Source organism: Euprymna scolopes, chromosome 29 (genome assembly GCF_053919585.1).
Source record: "Euprymna scolopes isolate OS-2025 chromosome 29, ASM5391958v1, whole genome shotgun sequence".
NCBI lineage: Eukaryota > Metazoa > Mollusca > Cephalopoda > Sepiida > Sepiolidae > Euprymna > Euprymna scolopes.
The window spans coordinates 19,537,195-19,559,694 of record NC_136510.1 but is presented as its reverse complement, the minus strand read 5'-3'; the positions used below and the strand labels follow the sequence as shown (position 1 = coordinate 19,559,694).

The window sequence follows — 22,500 nt, the reverse complement described above, 5'->3', positions numbered from 1 at the left end:
GAGGTCTCAACTGTTGACTATTCTGTACTTTACCATGCGTCAATATACATTTTTTTAAATTACAAAACATCCATTAATCATTTTCTTTGAATTTTTTTTTTATCCGTTCGTAGTGATTAAAAATAAATCTCCATGCAAATAGATTTTCGCTGAAAAATGTGTACAGAAAAAAATGGCGGTTTAAAATTCATCAGTTTTTATTTATTTTTTTTTTTTCGGAATGTATTGAAGTCTTTCTTTTTTATTTTATTTATTTATTTTTTTTTTTTACTTTACGTGTAATTTGTATGTTCCTATATTTCTTATAGGAATAAAAACATTGTTCAGAGTTTATTCTGTTGTTATATATTTCAAATCTGTGTTCATTAAAATACCTCTGGTGCGTTTGTAGATTCGTGATCTCTTAAACCAACGCATTTCAGGTGAAAACATTATTACGTACTTACGTGTCATGTCGAAATAAATCCCTCCCCAAATTACGAAAAATGGTCCAGAAAAATAATTACAAGTAAAAAATATAATTCATCGAGTTTTATCGTCTGTTTTAATATGGAACAGTTGTGCGACCAACTCAGTATGACAAACTGACTATATCCCTTGATTGATATTGACTTAAATTAAGGGTCAGACATTTTAAAACATCAAATCTCAGAATGTAAGTGTGGATGTCTTTTTGAAAAATGCATCGAGTACATCTTCAACTAAATCATTTTCCGTAATTTTTTGGAATTCATACTAATTTCGGCATGACACGTAAGTATGTAATAATGTTTTTACTTGAAATACATTGGTTTAAAAAAAAATCACCTATCTACATAAGTATCATGCCTCCAATTGCAAAATAATTGTTGTCCATTCTCAATTTCCGGCAATGTCGTCTACAATCCTTACAACGCATTAATCTGCGTGATAATTATTGCGCCGTAAGTTGCATTTATTGTCGACCATATTTTTTTCACGGACTGAATATTTTAACGGATTCGATTAAATTTTTTAAATGTATTTAAAATCTGTCAAAAGAAACAAAATGTCAGTAAATGTGTGTGTAATCACCCTATGCAATGAGATTTTACTTTTTAGGCGTATACATGTAAACACCCTGTAAAAATATTTTATGGAAGTCGCTCCAGAAAAGACATGAATATAAAAGAAAGAAAAGTGCATGTTTATCTTATTTACGCGGCGATATTTGACATAAGGTCGGGAAAATAACATTTTAAAAGACTAGAGAAAGACCACTTTAGGTTGCAAGAAAAATGCCTGGGAAACACCGTCGGCATTCCCTGGTAGAGGCGCTTCGGGTGATTAACAGTAAACTAATCCTTTGTCAATATACGGCATAATCACGCTAAATTACCGAAATTAAGCAAAGTTGAGCCTGGTTAGTGCCAGATGGGTGACCATTTGGGAATATCAGGCGCTGTATGTAAGAATATGTCGATATTCACCCATAAAAACTGCAAAACCTAACATCGTCAACTCCCCTGACCGAGGTATACATGCGGCTGGGGGGGGGGGCGTTTGTGAATTTTATATTCCCTTGAAACTTCCTCCTTCTAGTTTAACCCGCTTAGAGTGCATGCCATTGGCTTACTTTTCTAATCCCTTCTCAAAGGGTGAGAAGGTTAAGCTTGGGAGAGTAGACTGTGCTAGAAATGTACAGGACAGAGAAAATACTGAGGACAAAAGGAAACAATTGCCTAAACTCTAGTAGTTTTGGGGGCCGAGGGAACCCCCTAGCTGGAACCTGCTAAAAACAAAGGCGATTAAGTAGCAAAATCATATAAAAAAAAAGAGAGAAAGATTGAATCACTTCAAAGCAAGAAAATCTTTTAACTGGCCGAATTCAGAGGTCAAGATAATCGAACTTAAATACGAAATATTAGCATGGCAGTCATTTTCTTCAGAAATACCCCAAGGGTCACACCTCTATATGCAATTAGTGCTGATGGTGAAACATCTAAATGGGGCTACTCCTTAGTTCGGTATCCTGGACTATTGTAACGTTGCCCGGGAACCAACACGTTGTAATCCCAGTCGCAAAGTAGACAAAGAATTAAAAAAGAAACTTCAATTCGCTTTTTCTTCGTAACAACGACATTTATTTACTCCGTGTTACGGCCGTGACGTCACCCACGTACTATCGAACATCATCAACGCCTCTACCGTGATCTCGAACGTTATTTCTGTATCTAACCTGATCTTTTTTTTTACAAGGTAGTCACCACTTATCAAGGCCCGGAAGCCACTCAGAGATAAGGGTTATTGTGTGTACAGTACGTTAGTGTTGGAGATTTGATAAAGTGTCTTACTTAAGGAGGCGGTTCATCAGGAATTTGTTTACACTGGACTTGAAGACATCCAGGATGTAGTCATTTGGGAAACAGGCAACCGGAACAGAGTTCCACAGGCGTACACTTCTAAGAAAGAAGATTTTGTTCATGGAATCTACGTTTTGATTTTGGCACAGATAAGGAGTGGGGAAAACTTTTGACAGTGGCAGGCGGGTGTTTATCGTGAAAGATTGGCGAGGGGGGCAGAGATTGGAGTTCAGACGAGCACCTGCCATGGTAGTAACGATAAAACAAAGACAGGCTTGCAACGTTTTCCTGTGGGAGAGAGGTTGCAGGAAAGAGAAAAGGGCATCACCCACTAGGCCATGAAGCCTATTTTGTACTCTATCAAGGCAGGATGGGCTGTTTTTAGCAGCTGCTGCCCAGATGTGGCAGCAGTACTCCATCCTTGGATGTATTTGGCTTTTATACAGATAGAGAATTGCATCAGGGGTGAGATATCTTCTGGAGCGGTAGAAGGATCCCACCATTTTTCCAGCCTTTATTTTTCACTACCGGTGACGTCATTTCGCATGTATTTGCATACGCGCGTTCGCGTTGTGTTATACTGTCACAGCGAAAAATACCGATCAGAAAAACATTATAACCTTCTCATCTACTAAGGGTGCTTAACGACTTTCATTATCTGTCAGTAACCAGAAAAAAAACTAAGCCTGAAAGAAACTCCTTCGTCACTGTTCCGCTGCACGGGCTTCAAATATACTAGCCAAGAAGTGCAGCCCAATGGTGAAGCAATGAGTTTTGAGGATGCCCGACAAAACAGTTACACCTCAATAATTTGGAATAGGGACCAGTTTTGCATTTTGATTCAACGTAAAATAATCAGCTGTTTCCGGATGTTTTCTAATCGGATAGCGTTTTAAAGGGGATATAACAAAGGAAATCCACAATAGAATCAAGATCTTAAACTCATGCCTATGACAAATGTCAAAGGTCAACAACCTCTAAGAAATAGTCTGAAAAACCTGATGGTAAAAAAAAAAAATACTAACCCAAAGTCCAAGTGGAAACAGACCCCCCCCCAAAAAAAAATATTTATCCAAAAAACAGAACATTTTTACACATCGTTGAAATCTGGTCGGAAAGTGGGCGATCATTTTACCTTAAATTTATACACTAATTTGATCTCTCACTTTAAAGTCTAAAATATTTTTGTTTTTGTTTTTGTAGTAATTTACCGCTAATTTTTTCGGGGTGTTTACGCGTAATCGCCAAAAAGTAGAATCTATTTTTTTTTATCATTTTCGGTAGGGTACTATACAATAATACAAAATAAAAATTTATAGTTTTGTTATATATTTCAAAAGTCTCATTATATATATATATATATATATATATATATATATATATATGTGTGTGTGTGTGTGTGTGTGTGTGTGTGTGTGTGTGTGTGTGTTTGTTTCGCTAGATTCAGACACTTTGAGTCGTGTCAGTGAATAATTATATTTTAAATCAATATATATATATATATATATAAAATCAATATATATATATATATATATATATATATATATATATATATATATATATATATATAGTTGTTTTTATAACGTTTTTAGTCTGTCATATAGTTAAATGGAGAACAGTTTATCTCATATGTACATACGCACGAAAATCTTTCCTAGCATGAAAAGTCTTGCTCACCCGTTTTTTTATTATTATTATTATTATTATATTTTTTTATTTAATTTTATTGTATTTTATTTTATTTCATGTTATTTTATTTTATTTTTTTAATTTTTTTTTCATGTTCTTAGATTTTCTACCGCAAGCGGCATTACTGTCGAAATCATAGGAGCCGTGGAATCATCTCTCGGTAATCCACCAATGTCTTTTGTATTTCCGTTACTGTCTGTGGAAACGGTCTTCTTCATGCAAGACACGCGCCGATGGAACAGGTATTCGTGACCGTATATTTTACGGTAGGTATAACACCGCAGTTTATACATAAGAAGATGGATGAGTTGCAGGAGCGGGGTCACGACGAAGGCCAAGATAAGGGCTAGCGCCATCGACGACCAGGGATAATTCCAGTCGAGGATTCCGACATAGACGATATTCTTTTCCGGATCGTACGACCAATACGTTATGTTGAAGATCATATACATGAGTCCGTAAAGCACCGAGTACAGGAAATGGTAGAACCGCACAGGGTAGGCAGAAAACATGACTTCCAGAACGACAAACACTGTGTTGAGAGCGTGGATATTAATGTCCTCAAACGAGATTCCCTTCTCAAGGGCCTCCTGGCCAAAAGTGGGATAAATCGCCCCAAAGAAAACCAACGTAACGATGATAGACCAATTAAAAACGACACTGAAAACAAGCCATGACAATTTCATATACCAGGTACTACGGTCGGCGTTCATGTTGAACTCTGACGTCATATCCGCTTCAAGATCAGCCTCGGATTTGCCCTGAAAGTAGACATCCGGGTCAGCCTTTTCGTCGTAGAGGCCGATCGGTAGAGTGAGCCGGCGAATACCCGTTGGCTTGACTGGGTGTGGTGTATCTCCGACCCGATTAATGGACCTGCGTTCGCACCACAAGCAATAGACGGCGTTGAGGGCAGCCAGGTTGAAATGGATCACCAGTAAGATGTACGTCCAGGTGGTCATATATACCATCACGTTGTGGGCCACATCTTTGTGGGCTGACATTACGACAACGTAATCAAGGAGACAGCCGGTGGTGTAGACAGCCAATACGATCCGGTAGAGCAGGTACAGCAGCCATGACCATTGCCACTAGAAAATAAAAGAATAAAAACAAAAATTAATGACTTGAAAATTACTTGAAAACTTGTTTTCCTTTTTTACATTTTTTGAATTTTAAATTCTTTCGAAATATGATTAAGTTTTGGGTTTTTTTTTTTTTAGCGTCACAAATTATCAATACCTGGAGGCTACTCGAGGATAAGGATAAGGGTAAGGTGGTTGGTAAGACAATAGCGTAGTGATCGGTAGTGGTGGAAATTAGAATATAATTATTTAAGGGGACAGCCTAACAATAACTTGTTTACATTGAACTTGAAAACGACCATATGTAGTTAACTTTCTTTCTCTTTATTTTTCAAACGTGCATGGCAGATTTTATTGTAGATGCAGCAGGAATTGGGAATTAACTTATCTGTTTCGGATTAATAATTTATTAACATCGGACGTATGTTGTTACTCGATATTATTTGCAGTTTTTATTCAAAATTTTAGCTTTACTTTCTTACCTTTGTATCTTTATTCATTTACTAGCAGGCCGCCCGGCATTGCCCGGTCGTAAAATACGATCAAATATGATATTTTGATTAATGCAGATTTCGTATTTATTATTATATTGTATTGGACCCAATATATAGTAATGATTTTAAAAAATTTTTTTAAAAAGGCTCGTGCGCAACCACCGAGAATCGAAACCAAAACGTTTAGCCTACGATTTACTTTTTCCTTTCACGTTAATGTCAAAACTATGAAGACACCTCTGCTGCAAGGCTAAAAATTAAAATATGAACCAATAACTATTACGTTACGCATGCATATTTGTAATGTAATCGTTCGTCGTTCACCTGGCAAATTTCATTTTTTTTTTTTTAATTTTCACACTTTTGCATTGGCTTCCCCCGGCTAAAACCCAAACATAGAATTCCGTATGGGTTCGAATACCGTATATATTAAGTTTCATGTCTGTAAACCACAAACTAACAGAGGAGTTTGGTAGGCAAAATTTTTTAAGCAAATATATATACGCATATATATATATATATATATATATATATATATATAAAGATGTTTGTGTTTACTATAAACGTTTACGCAATTATTACGCAAATATAAATCATATAGAATATCTGCATGAATATGATTCATTAATTAACTAAAGATGATCATCCCATAAGAAAACCGAAAAAAAACTAATAGAAAATTAATTAAAATGAATATTTAAAAGAATATACAAAGTAGCTCGATCTGTTGCAGATAAATGCAATTACATGACCCATGTATAACAAAGTTGTATTTTCTTTTTAAATGAATAGAAAAAAGGATTTTAATATGAATATCAATATACACAAAAAAAATTATAAGAGTATAGATTTTATTTATGTGTTTTCTGCGGTTCTCTAAGGATCGTTAGGCGTTTTCATTTTGTTTTTCTTTTATATTTGGTACTATTATTATCGGGCGTGATTTGGTATTCGATATCATTTCATAATATTACCATAAATACGATATGTACGACATAACCACGTCCACACACCGGCTTTCGTTGGATCACCGAAGCTTAGCAACTTTGAGGCTGATCAGTACCAGATGGGTGACCAATTTGGGAATTCCAGGCGCTGCAAGTAGGAGGACGTCGACCCTTCCCTGCAAGTGTTGCAGAATCCTAACGGGATATACATGCGACTGGGGATCGCTTGTGAATTTTATACTCCCATGAAACTTCCTCCTTTGGAGGAAGCCTGTTTAATCCGCATGGAATTAGTGCCGTCTCCAATAAATACGATATTATTTAATAATATTACAATGAAATCTCTCACGCACGTTTGAAAGTTGAACACGCAAAACATGACGAAGGGAAGACATCTCGAAATATAGCATTACGGACATATCACTTCACCGTCTGACGCATGTAAGAACAACCTACATGTAAAATATTATATGTATAATATATATATATATATATATATATACATATATACACATATATATATATATATATATATATACATATATGGTTACACATATATATATGGTTACACATATACGCATGAATTGGAGCAGATATATATATATATACACAGGAAGTGGGACTGCATAGCTAGTTGCACAATAATATCTAAAGTTGAGCCTATCCGTCAGACTTTTGCATTGTTCTGGCTTCTATAAACTGAAATTTCTTATATACACATTAAACAATGCTTCAAGTAAACTACATTATACTATTTCCCTACTTCTATTATTTAAAAACTATTAAAACGAACTTCTCGTTATATTCATGCATAAAAGTTAACTAATTTGCATATTCCTTTAAAAACGAACTTTTATTAATTTAGTATTCAATTTTATGGTTTCTTATCAAATGAGCGGTTTCATTTAACTGTTACGTTTGTTTCTATGTATGCATATTTCCAACGGTGTGCATGTTTGCGTAGTATTTAAAAAGAAAAATTCCTAAGCAGGCATACATATATATATGTGTGTGTGTGTGTGTGTGTGTGTGTGTGTGTGTGTGTCTGTGTGTGTGTCTGTGTGTGTGTGCGTGTGTGTACCATTATATAAAAGTCTCTTTGTGTGTGTGAGAGAGTTCTTTCCCCATAGGTTCCGAAACGGCAGTGCATATCTTTTGAAAACTTAATACAAAATTAATTTATATATCTGGCAGTGTTCTTAGATATGTTTTGTACAGAAATTCATCCGATAAGTATCGAAAAGCGAAAAAAAAAAAATCCGATCTTAAAAATAGTCTTTCTTTCTTATATATGTAAAAGAATTTTTACAGTGAAATAGTTTTCAGTTACATTGGTCAAGGGAGATAATTCTCACCAGATCAAGGAGGATTCAATTCCCGGCAAATCATTTCTTCATAAAAAGAATCGGCACTATTGTCGTCTAGAGATATTTCTCAGAGATAGAGTATTCGACTGCAGATCGAATGGTCTCCTGTTTAAGCCCGGGGTGTACCTTACTATTTTATTTTAATTTTTTTTTCTTATTAATAAGTTCGATTTGCGATAAGAGAAGAGGTACCATTACACTTTTCTGGATGTTGAAGGTTCGATTCTCAGTGCGTGCAACACTTAAAATACAATTGCCAATGACCTATGACCTCTACTCAGTCATGGCTGATGGAAAGAGAATATACTACCTCTGTGTACTAAAAAAAAAGGTTCCGTTTGAAATTTCGTGCAGATCCACTAGTTCGATAGAAATATTGCCGAGTTCAACAATATACACCTGAAGAAGGTCGATGGAATCTTTGTGAAAATAACGCTCAAGAAGAATACAGTATTTCGAAGACTCCAACGTGGAATATAGATGATGATGCTATAAATATGAAACAGGCTGTTATTCAAGTTAAAAGTTGGGGCTGTTGGTGTTGCAAAAGCCTTGTTTATTAACCTGATAGCCGGCATTCGTTGGATTCTTTGTAAATGTTCGCTTTCAAAGTGATTCAAGCGAATCAGCGTGAATCTTGTTTTCTCAGCGGGATTCAACTCTGCACATATTTTACAGGCTTTTAGATTGCCAAACCATTCACTCAGCTTTCACAATAAAAACACAAATTATACATACATACATACATACATACATACATATATATGTTATATATATATATATGTACTAGCTGATCGCTTGGCGTTGTCCGGTCTTACAATATACTTGAACATGATATTTTAATTTATGCAAGATTGCATATTTATTATTACAGAATCAATCCTCTATTGATTATAATATATTATGAGGAATAATTTACACGGTGGACTAATTCGCAACAAAAATATAAAAAATAATAATGATATTCTTGTTCAACAAATTCCGTCTGTGTTAGTTTATAATATCACGTCAGCTAATATTTGGGCTGGACGATATTAAAAATAGTATTTCTTCTCTTTTAGAATAAAAGAAGAATGTTCACATGGGAATATTTTACGTTACGCCGCCTGGTGTAACATAAAATGTTTGCCAGTTAAAATTCTTTATATATATATATATATATATATATATATATATATATATATATATATATATATAGGAAAGAAAGACTATTTTTAAGACCTGGCTTTTTCGATTTTCTTATAATTACTGGATGGTTTTCTGTATAAAGCATATCTAAGAACGCTGCGAGACATGTAAATTAGCTTTTTGTAAAATTTGAAAAAGATAGGCCTAAGCCGTTTCGGAACCTAGGAGGAAGAAATACACACACACACACACACACACACACAAAGTGACTTTTATATATATATATATATATATATATATATATATATATATATATATATATATATATATATAAGAATTACAATAAATTTTCCAAAGATTATCCAAAATAGCAGACTTAAAATATATGATAAGTATTAAAGACTTAATATTTATAAAGTAATCCTAACCAGATGTAAAAACTCAATAAAACCAAATAGAAAATTGAGCTTATAAAAAAAATAGGACAATCCACTTAATTTGTGTCTCATTATGAAAATCAAATAGGTGTTTAACTCTTGTTAAAGTGTTTATAACATCTTTTATTAATTCTTCGTCTATATATATATGTGTGTGTGTGTGTGTGTGTGTGTACATACATATATATATATATATATATATATATATATATATATATATATGTATGTATGTATGTATGTATGTATGTATGTATATAAAATAAAATATCAATCAATTTCTCCGATCCTTTTAAATAAGGCTCTAATCTTTGCTAAAAGAAATTCTGATTTAACTAATTTAGAAATTAAATTAATTCTCCTAGCGAGAAAGTCCCTTATGCAATTTAACAATAAGCTTTGGACTAGAAAGGACATCCCTGATAATTTTGACATCTTGATGGGTGCTTCTGATCTGCAAAGTTACCGATTTAGTAAGACTCTTCTTAGTGAAAGAACTTAAATACCACTTCAAACATATCCAAGGGGGCCTTTATAGAGATGATGCCCTTTTTACAGCCAGGCCAAGAGAGTACAACAAAACAATTAAAAAATTACATAACTTCTTTAATAACTTTGGCCTTTCTATAATTATCGAACCAAACAAAAACCTTCAAATTTTCTAGTTGTTACATTTAATCTTAACACCGAAACTCATACCCCTATCATAAACCCAATCTTACGCTTTTATACGTCCCTAAATCTTCTAACCACCCCAACTCAATTATAAAATCTATAGTACCATCCGTCTCTAGAAGAATTTCTGCTCTTTCTGCTAATAAAAAAAAACTTTTAATCAAAATGCTACTTTCTTCAATAATTCCTTAAGGAACTCAGGACACAAGGAAAAGATTAAATACAATAATTATGCTCCTCCTGTAGGCCGCCTTAAATCTGTAATCACACACAATATGACTCGTAAGAAACCAGTTCAAATAACAAGATCTGCCGTTATGAATAACAATCAACCAATTTACATATATAATCCAAACCAAAATACTAATCGTAATACCTCTAATCCACCCAGTCGCATCAGGAGGAAGAAAAATATTTTGCGTAAATGTCAAAACTAATATACCTAAGGAATTCTTCAACATTGTAAAAAACTCTTTCAAATACCCACACAGATATAGTTCTATTTTCAATAAAAACTCAATCAGGATTTCTTATTCAACAATGCCTAATTTAGCACAAAGAAGCTTAACTTCTAATAACAATAAACTTAAATCAGCCCAAAAAACCCAATTAAATCCAATTAAACCCAAAACTAACTGTACTTGTAATAACAAACATCTTTGCACACTCAATAATGATTGCATCCATAAAGATGTTATATATTCTTGCACAATTACTGAGCTCCCACGCAATCCCCCCATAACAGACACTATTATTCGTCTTCAAGTTATCCTTCTTCCCATCCTCCATCTGATATAGTTACTAATCCAATCTACCACTCGAGCATCTACAATCATACAACTAGCAATAATAATAATAATATTAATGAGAATAATAATATTTCTCCTAACAGCCATCGTAACACTAGCAACACTCATTATCCACTCCAAAATAGTCCGCGTACAATCATTGTCCCACCCATGTCCTTGAACACAATGAACAAAATTCAAACTATTTAACTAATACAAATCAGCAAATTAATATGAATATCAGACCTTAAGCTTTTAATAAAGTACATACATATATCGGCGCTACTTTAAGAAAAGAATATCAAACCACATTTCTTCTTTTAACAACCATAATTCTAATAATAACCAAGGAACTTCTCTAACCACTTTAATTTAAAAAAAAAAAACTTAACTCTAATAATACCCCCTTCTGAATCAAATGGACTATCATGAAAAAAGTTAAGTCTTACACTCTAGGCTCTAAGTCATGTCGCCCCTGCACAACCGAAGCTATAACTATAATTACTTCCCCTCAAAGTAACCATATAATAAATTATAAAAACGAACTGATCTCTTTCTGTAAACATAAGTCCAAATTTAATTATGGTAATTTTGAAATTACATAGTTATTACTTTAAGCTTTCAGGTAGATATATAATTTTTCTTTATCATTATCGTTTTTTCTAACTACTTTCTTAATACTTTATAACTTAATAATCCTTTATTTTAATTCTTTATTTTTTCTTTGCTTGGTCGGTTTTTATCTGCAACTTCCGTTTTAGTCTTTAAATATTCCTATCTATCTAATATATCAATCTATCCACACATTCATATCCTGTATGTATATTTACTTATATTTTACTATATGCATTTACTTACATACTTACTTGCTTTATCCGGAATTTGTATATACCGGCAATCCTCTCCCCTTTAAAAAAGTTTTCATTTTTTATTTTATATTTTATTTTTTATTTTTTATTTATTATTTATTCATTTATTAATTAATTTATTTATTTTTTCCATTTAGTGTCTTTTAACAACTCTTGCTGACATTTTCTTAAGTAATAACCTGTACATTTTAGTTGACATCTTTTTGCCCTATATTTTTCGCGCCTTTTTACATCATTTTGTCTGGATTATTTTGACATTTGCTTTTCTATTTTATATTTAATTCTATCATCATTTCATTTTTTTCTCTCGCTTCTTCTTCTCTGATTTTTCTACCCTCTGATGAGAAGGAAAGTATTTCTTCGAAACTCCGCGGATTAAGGACTATCCACTTATTAAGTGTTTCCTTTTCAGATTAAATATGTTTTTAACTCTTTTTCAAAGTGTTTTTTAACATGTTTTATTAACTATTTGCTCATATTATAAGCTCTATTTCCTATTTGGTTTTATCGAGATTTTACATCTATATATATATATATATATATATAATTGCATCGCTTTTGTTTTGAAGACGAAAATCCACTAAAACTTTTTTTTTATCACAAAGAGCTCACTGACAGGCATTGCTTAATTATAGCGTAATTATTTATTATTGATTACATCTTTCTGCGGCGTTTTCAAGGCAGATTTCTGAATTAAATTTGACTACATATAAAATATCCATTACATATATATATATATATATATATATATATATATATACATTATTGCATGAGCCAACTTCATATATATATATATATATATATATATATATATATATATATATACATTATTGCATGAGCCAACTTCTAAAAAGTCTATAATTACAAAAGAGAATTCAATTATATAAAAAAAAGGAAAAACAAGCAAAATTGTTAAATAGAACCATGTAGCTTTTTCGGAGATTATATATATATATATATATATATATATATATATATATATATATATATATATGTGTGTGTGTGTGTGTGTGTGTGTGTGTGTGTGTGTGTGTGTGTGTGTGTGTGTGTATTTATGACTACTTCATTTAAAAACACATAAATTAATATACGAAGATATAATCTTATGTGTAAATTGTCAATACATAGGTAGAACTAGGTATTAAGTTATCAGAATATATATGGTAATCAAGCTACACAGAATATTCCACATTTCATTCTGGTATATATATATATATATATATATATATATATATATATATATATATATATATATATATATATATATATATGAGAGAAAGAGAGAGAGAGAGTGAGAGAGAGAGGCAGAACGAAACAAAAAGATATAGAGAATGAACGAAAGAGACGAGAAAGAGGAGGGGACAGGGAAAAAGAGATTTCCCGCCGAGAAATAATAGTGCGAATAATAACAGGATCTTAAACAACCATTTAGTCGACTTGCAAAAAAAAAATTCAGGGCATCAAAACAAATGTTTCGTTGGCAGGATAAACAAGCCGACACGCACTGCATTATATGATAAGCATTGAACAACGATGGGGGTTCTTGGAAGTTCTAAAGTTGTTGTTTTCGTGCAGCCAGCCTAATATATATATATATATATATATATATATATATATATATATATATATATATATATATATATATATATATATATATATATATATATATATATATATATATAACTGTGAGGTGTTTGTGGGAAAACAGCCTCGCAAATGTTCGATTATTAAAAGCCACATCAATATAAGAGCATAAATTTATTTACAAAATATCACAAAAAAAATCGGTACCATTGGTTTCAAATCTGATATAAGAGAACCAGTTTATGATCGAAAAACATTTAATTCGCTGCAGCGTCTGTGTTTTTTTCTGTAGACAGATGTACAACAGATATATTTATCTGACTTTATGTAAAATATATGTGTGTGCCTACTGCATATATATATATATGTGTGTGTGTGTGTGTGTGTGTGTGTGTGTGTGTGTGTGTGTGTGTGTGTGTGTGTGTGTGTGTGTGTGTATGTGTGTCGGTACACCCACACACAGACATATGTATATACATGTATATATGTGCATACGGCATTATATATATATATATATATATATATATTAGCCTATTTTCCGATGCTACAACCGATTCCTTTAGTTATATATTTTATTTGATTCTGTTTTTATAAAAACATCTTCCACCAAATATGTAAATATATATGTATATATATTGAGTAAAATAATTAATAATTGTAAATTATGAATCAGTTTCAAAAGGAAAAATAAACAAAATCAAATCGGGTGTACGATCGTTTCGGAAACGAAATTCATTTTTTTTTAAATTGACAATAATTATTGACAATAATTGACAATAATTATTGACAATAATTGACAATAATTATTGACAATAATTATTGACAATAATTGACAAAGGTTTTGTCTTGGAACATAAGCTCCTCATCAGTAGGGGGGGAGTTTAAGAAACCAAAATAAAACTAGCATTTTTGTAGTAAGTAAGGCGAATATTCCTTATTAAGCTCCAGTAGAAAATTTGTTTTAACTTCAGTCAGTATATCTTTGGGCATACCGCTGGATCTTGTCTCCGATTGGTTGAAATGTTGCATCCTTCTGCCTGTTTTACAAGTATATTAATGGTAGATGCTCCGACGAACTACAAGACCTTGTATCCTTTCGACGTAATACCCTCGACAAACCCGACAAGCAGCAAAATCCCACCTCTACACAGTAGAAATCCCAAAATATCAAAACCTTCTACTCTAATAGTTTCTTCCCCAGAACTGCTAGACTTTGGAACTCCCATCCGAGTTCTTACTTATCCGACTGTGCTGGCATGCAGAAGTTCAAGTGTAATGTGAACAGACATCTTGCTGCGAAACTCCCTACATAGTATCCCTGCAATTATGTCCCAAATACTTGCCCTCTATATCAAAGGTGCAATGTGCCTTGTCTGGAATGAAAATGCAAAAAAAAAAAAAAGAAAAGAAAAAAGAGATCTGGTCCCAAATAGTAGCCCTTTACGATAAAATGGCACTGTGCCTTCTTTAGGTAAAATGACAGTAAAAGACTGTTATAATTCTGATACAGATTTAAATTCAACCATTTTCTTTCCATAACTCCTGCTTTTATTTATCGTCATTTGTTAGTCCCCCTTTTTTTCTTCACCTCTAACATATTTACAATTTCTTCCTTTCCGACCTCAAGCATTCTACACACGAACCATTTTGCCCTTTATTTGACCAATCCACTTGACCTTATTTATCTTATTCTTCCCCCCACCCTTAATTTCAACTATTCTACCAATCCTCTTATCCCTTTTAGTGGGGTTCCGATTGTATTTAGCAGCGCTTCTCTCTGCATATTTATTGTACACATATGGAGATTTGCGGCGTGTGTATGCGTTATGATATCAGTATCTAAATTCTTTGGATTCACGAAGACATCTTTAAGAGAAAACGGAATATATTTGTGATAAAAAAAACAAATCCCTGGATTTGTAATATTAAATTGCAAAAACCGAACGCAGTTCACGGCGGCGTTATCATCTTTTATGGCTTCTATGCGAAGAATATGAGGCAGGCGAAAATAAATGCCGTCTTGTAAGAAGAACCTAAACCGGAATTAAGGAAATTCTTAACAACTTCTCTCGTAATCGCTCATTTGCCTCGTTTTGATGTTCCCTGGCGAAATCAATCATTTACCTGCGTTCGTATTTCCGGTGTACAATTTGATTCGACTTCCGGATTGAATGACGTCATTCTATTCCCCAAATATTCATTCTGTTTTCTATTTGGAGACAATTTGAAGTCATTCATTTCTAAATAAAATTCGTGAAATACTAGACGAAGAAACAAATAATAATCTCATATTTTGTCATTTTTCCCCTTCTTAAAAAAATAACTGAAAATAAAAAATAACGATTCACCATTTACTAGTTAAGCATGACAGACTGACGGACGAGGATGCGCTGTCATAAAGACGTATGGATGAATGTTATCATCATCATCATCATCATCATCATCATCATGTAGTCCATCAGCTTTGACGATGACTAGTCGAGGCCTCAGTGCTTTATCCTTCGCTACAGGATTTTCCACCTTGGCTCCAAACTTGCTTTTGCAGTTTAGGTGTAGTATCTGTTGCGCATCAGATAAACACTCTCTGAACCTCCAATGCTCATTTCCAATGGAGCGAACCCGCGACGACTGGCAGCAGAGGAGGCCGCAGCTTCTGGCCGAAAGTAATTTCAGTGAGGTGGGCAGTCGCCCTATCGTGTCCGTTACTACGCCTTTTCTTTCTGAATGAGCGTCAATAGCCTTTTAAGGAAAACTGCAAGACAGCAGTAGGATTTGAAGTTATAGTTCCCGTCCCTTAGCGTTTTGCTGTGATAAGGCCCACAAGGCAGTGGTGTTTGATTTTGGGGTTGGTTCCTCTAGTCTTCGCCCAACCAAGGGCACCCACAAAACAGTGGGATAGGGATTGGTAGTGTACCAGGGCGTGTTTACACATCGGTGGGCCATAACGCACTGTTTCTGGGGTCCCTTACTACTCCGAGATCTCATACAGGTTTAGCCTAGGGCCGCAAGACACCCAGTTACCGTGTGTGATCAACGTGGAGGCACTGTAGGAGTCTTGATTATGGAGAGGCTATGTACTGGCAGGGAAGACTTATGCATAGCTGCTCCCTTTTCACCGTAAGGTTAGTAAGCGGTGTTAGCATGAACTTAACACTAACTTATACCTAACACACTAGACGCATCACATCCCCCTGCCAGATTAAGAATCCAAACACACATGGGCGCACATAGAATGCTGTTCAATGCTAAAGCGTGGCAGACACACGAAAATGCTATTTGAATTGACAGTCAAACAAAATTGGCATTTTAAACATGGTCGATGAACAAGCGAAAATGCGAAAATTTCAAGTTTAATAAATGCTATTCCAGTATTATTTGAAAGTCACAAAAAGACAACGAAAATGTTGTTTAATACTTCAGTATGGCAAACACTGTACTGCAGGCATATAAAGAAACTGGAGCTGTTTCACATGCGAGCTCTCCGCTCCATCCTTGGAATCAAATGGCAGGATCGCACCACCAATCTGAAGGTCATTGACAAAGCTAAGTCCACCAGTATAGAGGCCACCATCATCAAGACCCAACTTCGTTGGGTTGGACACGTGATTCGAATGGACGCATGCCTGATGTACGGAGCGCTCCAGGCCGGCAAAAGAAACCAAGGTCGACCAAAACTGCGGTATGTTTCATCTTTCTGGAATCATCAGTGCAGGGAGTTACGATTACTACTGATCGGGAGATCCGAACCTGGCCATGAAATCATCTCTGACTGTTAAAGCCAATCTGCAATGGTGTCGTATCAAACCGGGAGACCTAGAGGAACATGCTATGGACAGACCAAAATGGCGAGGCTCAACTCACAAGGCTGCTGCCAACTTTGAAGAGGCTCGTAGCCAGAAACTCACTGCTGCCAGAGAGAGACACCACAGAGCAGCTTCAGCGGTGATCACAACAAGTGATTTCCAGTGCTCCCCCAATGTTGTAGACTATGTGCCTCTAGACTGGGGCTGCAGGGCCACCTCCGTGTGCACAGATGAGATGCAGAACACAAACGTCATCATCGGATTCGATGGACAACCACCATGACAGACATACAGCACAATCACGTTGACACACAGGTTCTCGCGAGTTCCTTGGTTAAGCAATAATGAGCCTCGCCAGTATCAGATGAGTAACAATTTTAGAAAGGCTAGGTGCTGTATGTGCTCTCCGCTTATCTCGGCACAGCTTCCAGTCGTCCTAAAAGTATATATACTTACAACTGGAATTAAAACTGCCGATTCAGGAGAAATATGTTTAAAGATTGCGCAACTTTTGCCACAATAATTTCACGTGTAGGCACCCTTCAGTAGGTATCCATAGCCTGATAAGTCTAAACGGAGTCATTTATGACAGACAAACGAAGGTAATGTTTCAAACATGCGTGACATACAAACAAACATGCTATTTCAGTATTATTTCAAAGTCACACATGAAAAAGCAACAAAATGTCATTTAATAATCGAGTGTGACAGACAAACGAAAGTGATATATCACAAACGCTTGATAAAGTGGAGAAAATGCTATTTCAAAGTCATGAACGATCAAGAAATTGTTATTTATAACTTAAGCGTTACTGATCGATGCAAATTCAGAGTTTAACGTGACAGACTCAGAAACATGCTCTTAATATCTTATTTTCGACACACAAACGAAGACGTTATTTAAAACATGCGTGAAAGACAAACGAAGATGCTATTCGAAACGTGCGTGACAGACGAACCGACGGACAGTGAATCCACAAAGACGCATCTAAAATAAAAATCTGACAAACTAATCTACAACTTAAATGCTTTTTGAAACTGAAATAATCGACCAACCGACGGAACCTTCAGAGAGATTTCATGACGCATTTAGAAAAAATGGCACCGTTTTAATTTCATGATCGGTAATGCACATACAGAGAATGGTGCTTCGTTTAAATGTCAACTTTTGACTGTAATTGAAACGATTTGTCTTGTTTTTGTTTTTCCTTTTTCTTTTTTTTGCTTGTTGGTTGATATTTGGAGGAAAACGAGTTTCGATGCTTTGAGAATTCATCAGGATTCATTTGCCGTAGCTGCCATACCGTTTTTTTTTTTGTTTTTTTTTTTTGTTTTCTGTTTATTTTTAATGTTATAGTTGTTAAATATGGCAACGGCATTCGTAACGGGTAGATTTCAAGAGTTTAAATCAATAGGATGACTTCTGTTTCGATGGATTTTATGATATATTGATTTGGGGGATTTATAAAAGATAGAGACAGGGTTAGAGAGACAGAGAGATAAAGAGATAACTCCTTAAATTAAAATAGTAGATTTGAAACAGTAAAGCTCACAATACCATTAGAAAATATTTGAAAATAAAATGTGCTTAGTAAAGAAACACTTATCAATGATAAAAATAAGTGTTTCCGACTAGAATATATATATATATATATATATATATATATATATATATATATGTGTGTGTGTGTGTGTGTGTGTGTGTGTGTGTGTGTTATTTGCTTTTGGTTTTGCGATACGTTTTGAATCAATTCAATTATTTACGAAAATGCATTTTTAACTAAATGCGTTTTGGGAATAATTATATTTGGGATTTGGGAATAATTATATTTTATATTTAGGAATTAAAAACAATATATATATATACATATATATATATATATATATATATATATATATATATATATATATATATATATATATATATATATAAGTGTTGCTATAATTATTGTTAATGTCTACGGACACATTTCGGAAATCATCAGTGAAGCGATTTACGATTTCAGCCGATCGGGAGATTCGAACCCACCCACAAAACCATCTCCAACTCCATTAATAAGGAACAAACAACACGTCCAACTTTAACCACGAGAATTGGAATTAACATTTTTATATGAATGTCTAGACGGATCAGGTGATCTTATGATTAAAACCTTATGATCTTTGCATGCGAGCTTAATTGACCGATTTATATTGCAGTTACAAAGTGCTCATCAATAGGAACTGATTACTATAATTAATTTTTACTACCTACAGACACTAGTGTTTCATCTTTTTGGGAATCATCAGTTCAGGGAGTTACGATTACTACTGATCGGGAGATCCGAACCCGGCCATGAAACCATATCTGACTTCGTTAGCAAAGGACAAACCACACGGCCAACTTTAATCGCGAGAAATACAATTGAAATTAACATTTTTATACATGTGTGTGTGTATTTATGTATGTATATATGTATATTCGACATAATCACGTTGACGTCGAAAAACGAAAAAAAATTCGATCTTAAAAACAGTCTTTCTTTCTCATAGGTAGAAAGAAGAATTTTTTGCAGGGGAATATTTTACGTTACACCGGCAAGGGAGATCATAAAATCCTAGCAAAACATTTCTTTAAACAAAAACAGAATTATTGACATCTGGAGATATAACTCAGTGGTAGTGCATTCGAATACAGATCGAATGCCCCCCCCTCTGTTCAAGCAAGCGTGTACCTCACCATTTTATTTCATTTTTTTTTCTTATTAATGGGTCCAGTTTACGATAAAAGAAGAGGTACCTTTTAAAATCGCCGCAAATCATTTCTTCGTTTGCATATTTTAAAATTAAACATTAATCAGAAGTGACTTTTCCAGGGCATTCATCGTCAAGCCTAAATATCAGCTAATGCGATGGCAAAGACGGAATTTGATGAACGACATTATCATTATTATTTTATTATTGTTAATATTATTTTTTTAATTATTTATTTATTTATTTATTTTACGAGTTAGTCCATCAGCCAAACTATTCCTCGTAATATGTAATAATCAATAGAGGATTGATTCTATAATAATACATACGCAATTTGCATAAATTAAAACATCATGTTTAAGAGTATTATACGACCGGGCAACGCCGGGCGTCCAGCTAGTATAATATAATTGAGTGCAATGGATTAATTAGGATAACAACAATAAAAAAGAAGAAGGAGTCTAAGTAGGGGGAGTCGGAAGAAAATTGTATGAGAAAAAAAATTAACTTTTGAAAGAAAGAGACGCCAAATGAAAGAACAAATATATAAAGAGAGACTATAAAAAGAAATGAAAGAGAAAATAAGAAGAGGGGGAAATAGAAACAGAGTGGGGGAAAAAAAGGAAAGAGGCTGACAACAAGAAAGTGAGGAGTGGTTAACATGTAGCTTTATTATTTGTCTCTCTTTTGTAAATGAATGAACAAATAATGTTACGTGTCTGCGTAGAATGTCGAATGCCCCCCCTCTGTTCAAGCAAGCGTGTACCTCACCATTTTATTTCATTTTTATTTCGCTTTCCTCAAGAAAAAGAGTAATTTCCGAAGTCTGCGATGCCCTTCCTTCTTTCAAGAATAGAGGGTATCTTGAAAACAGCTGCGGACATATTTTTGTTTTTTATCTGGCTTGGGCGGTGTCATAGTGACGGGCTCGCTCCATTAAAAACTGACCTTGTTTTAAAATGGCCCTCATGCCCGAGAAGCGCGACCAACGTATCCAGCATTTCTAAGCAAAGGGATTAAACTGTCGTTGTAAACTTTCAAGTGTCATAGCAAATTCCACACACACACACACACACACACACACACACACACACACACACACATATATATATATATATATATATATATATATATATATATATATATATATTCCATTCGCCGAGCGGTATTTTTTTATATCGGCTGGCATGTTGTATATATCCAGAATAATCGGAAAAAAGAACAACTCTGCCGTGTTCAATCAGACGTGCTTGAATAATGCCTTTCTACCAATATATATGTGTGTGTGTGTGTGTGTGTGTGTGTGTGTGTGTGTGTGTGTGTGTAACTTCCCTGCCAAATAACTCTGTCAATTTTCGGTCTACAGACTCAAGATTTGACATAGGGGTTATTGAGATTAGGGAAAATCTTTTTAATCGGGTTTCGGCCAGAAATTTGGCGGTTAAGGGGTCAAAGTTCAACGATTTGACCTTTGATAACTCTACCAAACTCCTCCGCCAATTTTGGGTCTAAACACCTGACATTTTAGATATAGGTTACTTGGACATGGATCTAACTTTGGAAGTTGATTTGAGCCCAAAAACAATTAATATTAAAGGGTTATAATTGGATGAAATTTTTTAGTAAAATTGACCTCTGCGGTCTCTACAAAATTACTCAGCCAATTTTTGGTCTAAATATTTGAAATTTTACATAAAGGGTATTAAATATAGGGAAAGCTTTTTAATCTTTTTTTTTCTGAAACTTTGGCTAGCAAGGAGTCAAAGTTCAAAAGATTTTATCTTCGCGGTCTCTAGCAAACTATTCAGCCAATTTTGGGTCTAAAACATTTGAAATTTAACATAAAGGGGATTCAGACATGCAGCAAACTTTTTAATCAGTTTTTAAGCGAAAATTGACTGGCAAGAAGTCAAAGTTTCCAGAGTTGACCTTTGCAGACTCTACGAAACACCTCCGTAAGAATACTTTGATAAGTATGTTTCAACTTAAATAGGGATGGTATAATAAAATATGGCACAAACTTTGACAAAGACTTTTCATATTTATTTGCGTAAGTATACTTTGATAATTATGTTTCAGTTTGAAGAAATATGGTATAATAAAATTATTGGGTGTTCGTTCGTGCCTGACCTCCATAGAATGTAAATATGTCACAAAGTTTAACAAGGTTTTTTTAAAAGGGGTGAGGGTCCACAATAACACCTTAACTTTAATCTTAATTCACGTTAGCTTTTATTTATTTTTTTGAGTTGAATCATATCGTGTCGAATAACTTCACCTGATAAATTCACGTTCTTATTAAAGTGAAAGCCAAAACAAGTCGGAACTTTAGACAATTCTCGGCAAAAATTTTGCATAACTCTGTTTTTTTCCTTCTCCACTTGCACGTGGCACTCTTTCGAAAATAGATAAATGGATAAATAATAAAAAATAAGAACGTTACTTGTTATCGTGGCAAAAGAAGGAAAAAATCATGCTCACGTGATTACGTGTCTTTTTTAAAACATTTACATAACCTTTTTATTTATATTTATATATCTGTTTAAGCTTTTTTTTTGTCAGTGTACTAGAAGGGATTCAGTT

The 22,500-nt window shown here is 34.0% G+C and overlaps 1 protein-coding gene across 1 annotated transcript in view; it reads right to left on the bottom strand.

The window, feature by feature from the left end:
* Window positions 1–4,069: 4,069 nt before the first annotated feature.
* Window positions 4,070–22,500, bottom strand: part of LOC145252532 (protein rolling stone-like) — a 117,622-nt gene continuing 99,191 nt past the window's right edge. Inside the window, exon 2 of the mRNA XM_080112079.1 lies at window positions 4,070–5,101. Coding sequence (XP_079968205.1) covers window positions 4,100–5,101 — 1,002 coding nt within the window. The 3' untranslated portion in view covers window positions 4,070–4,099. The remainder of the gene's footprint in view (window positions 5,102–22,500) is intronic.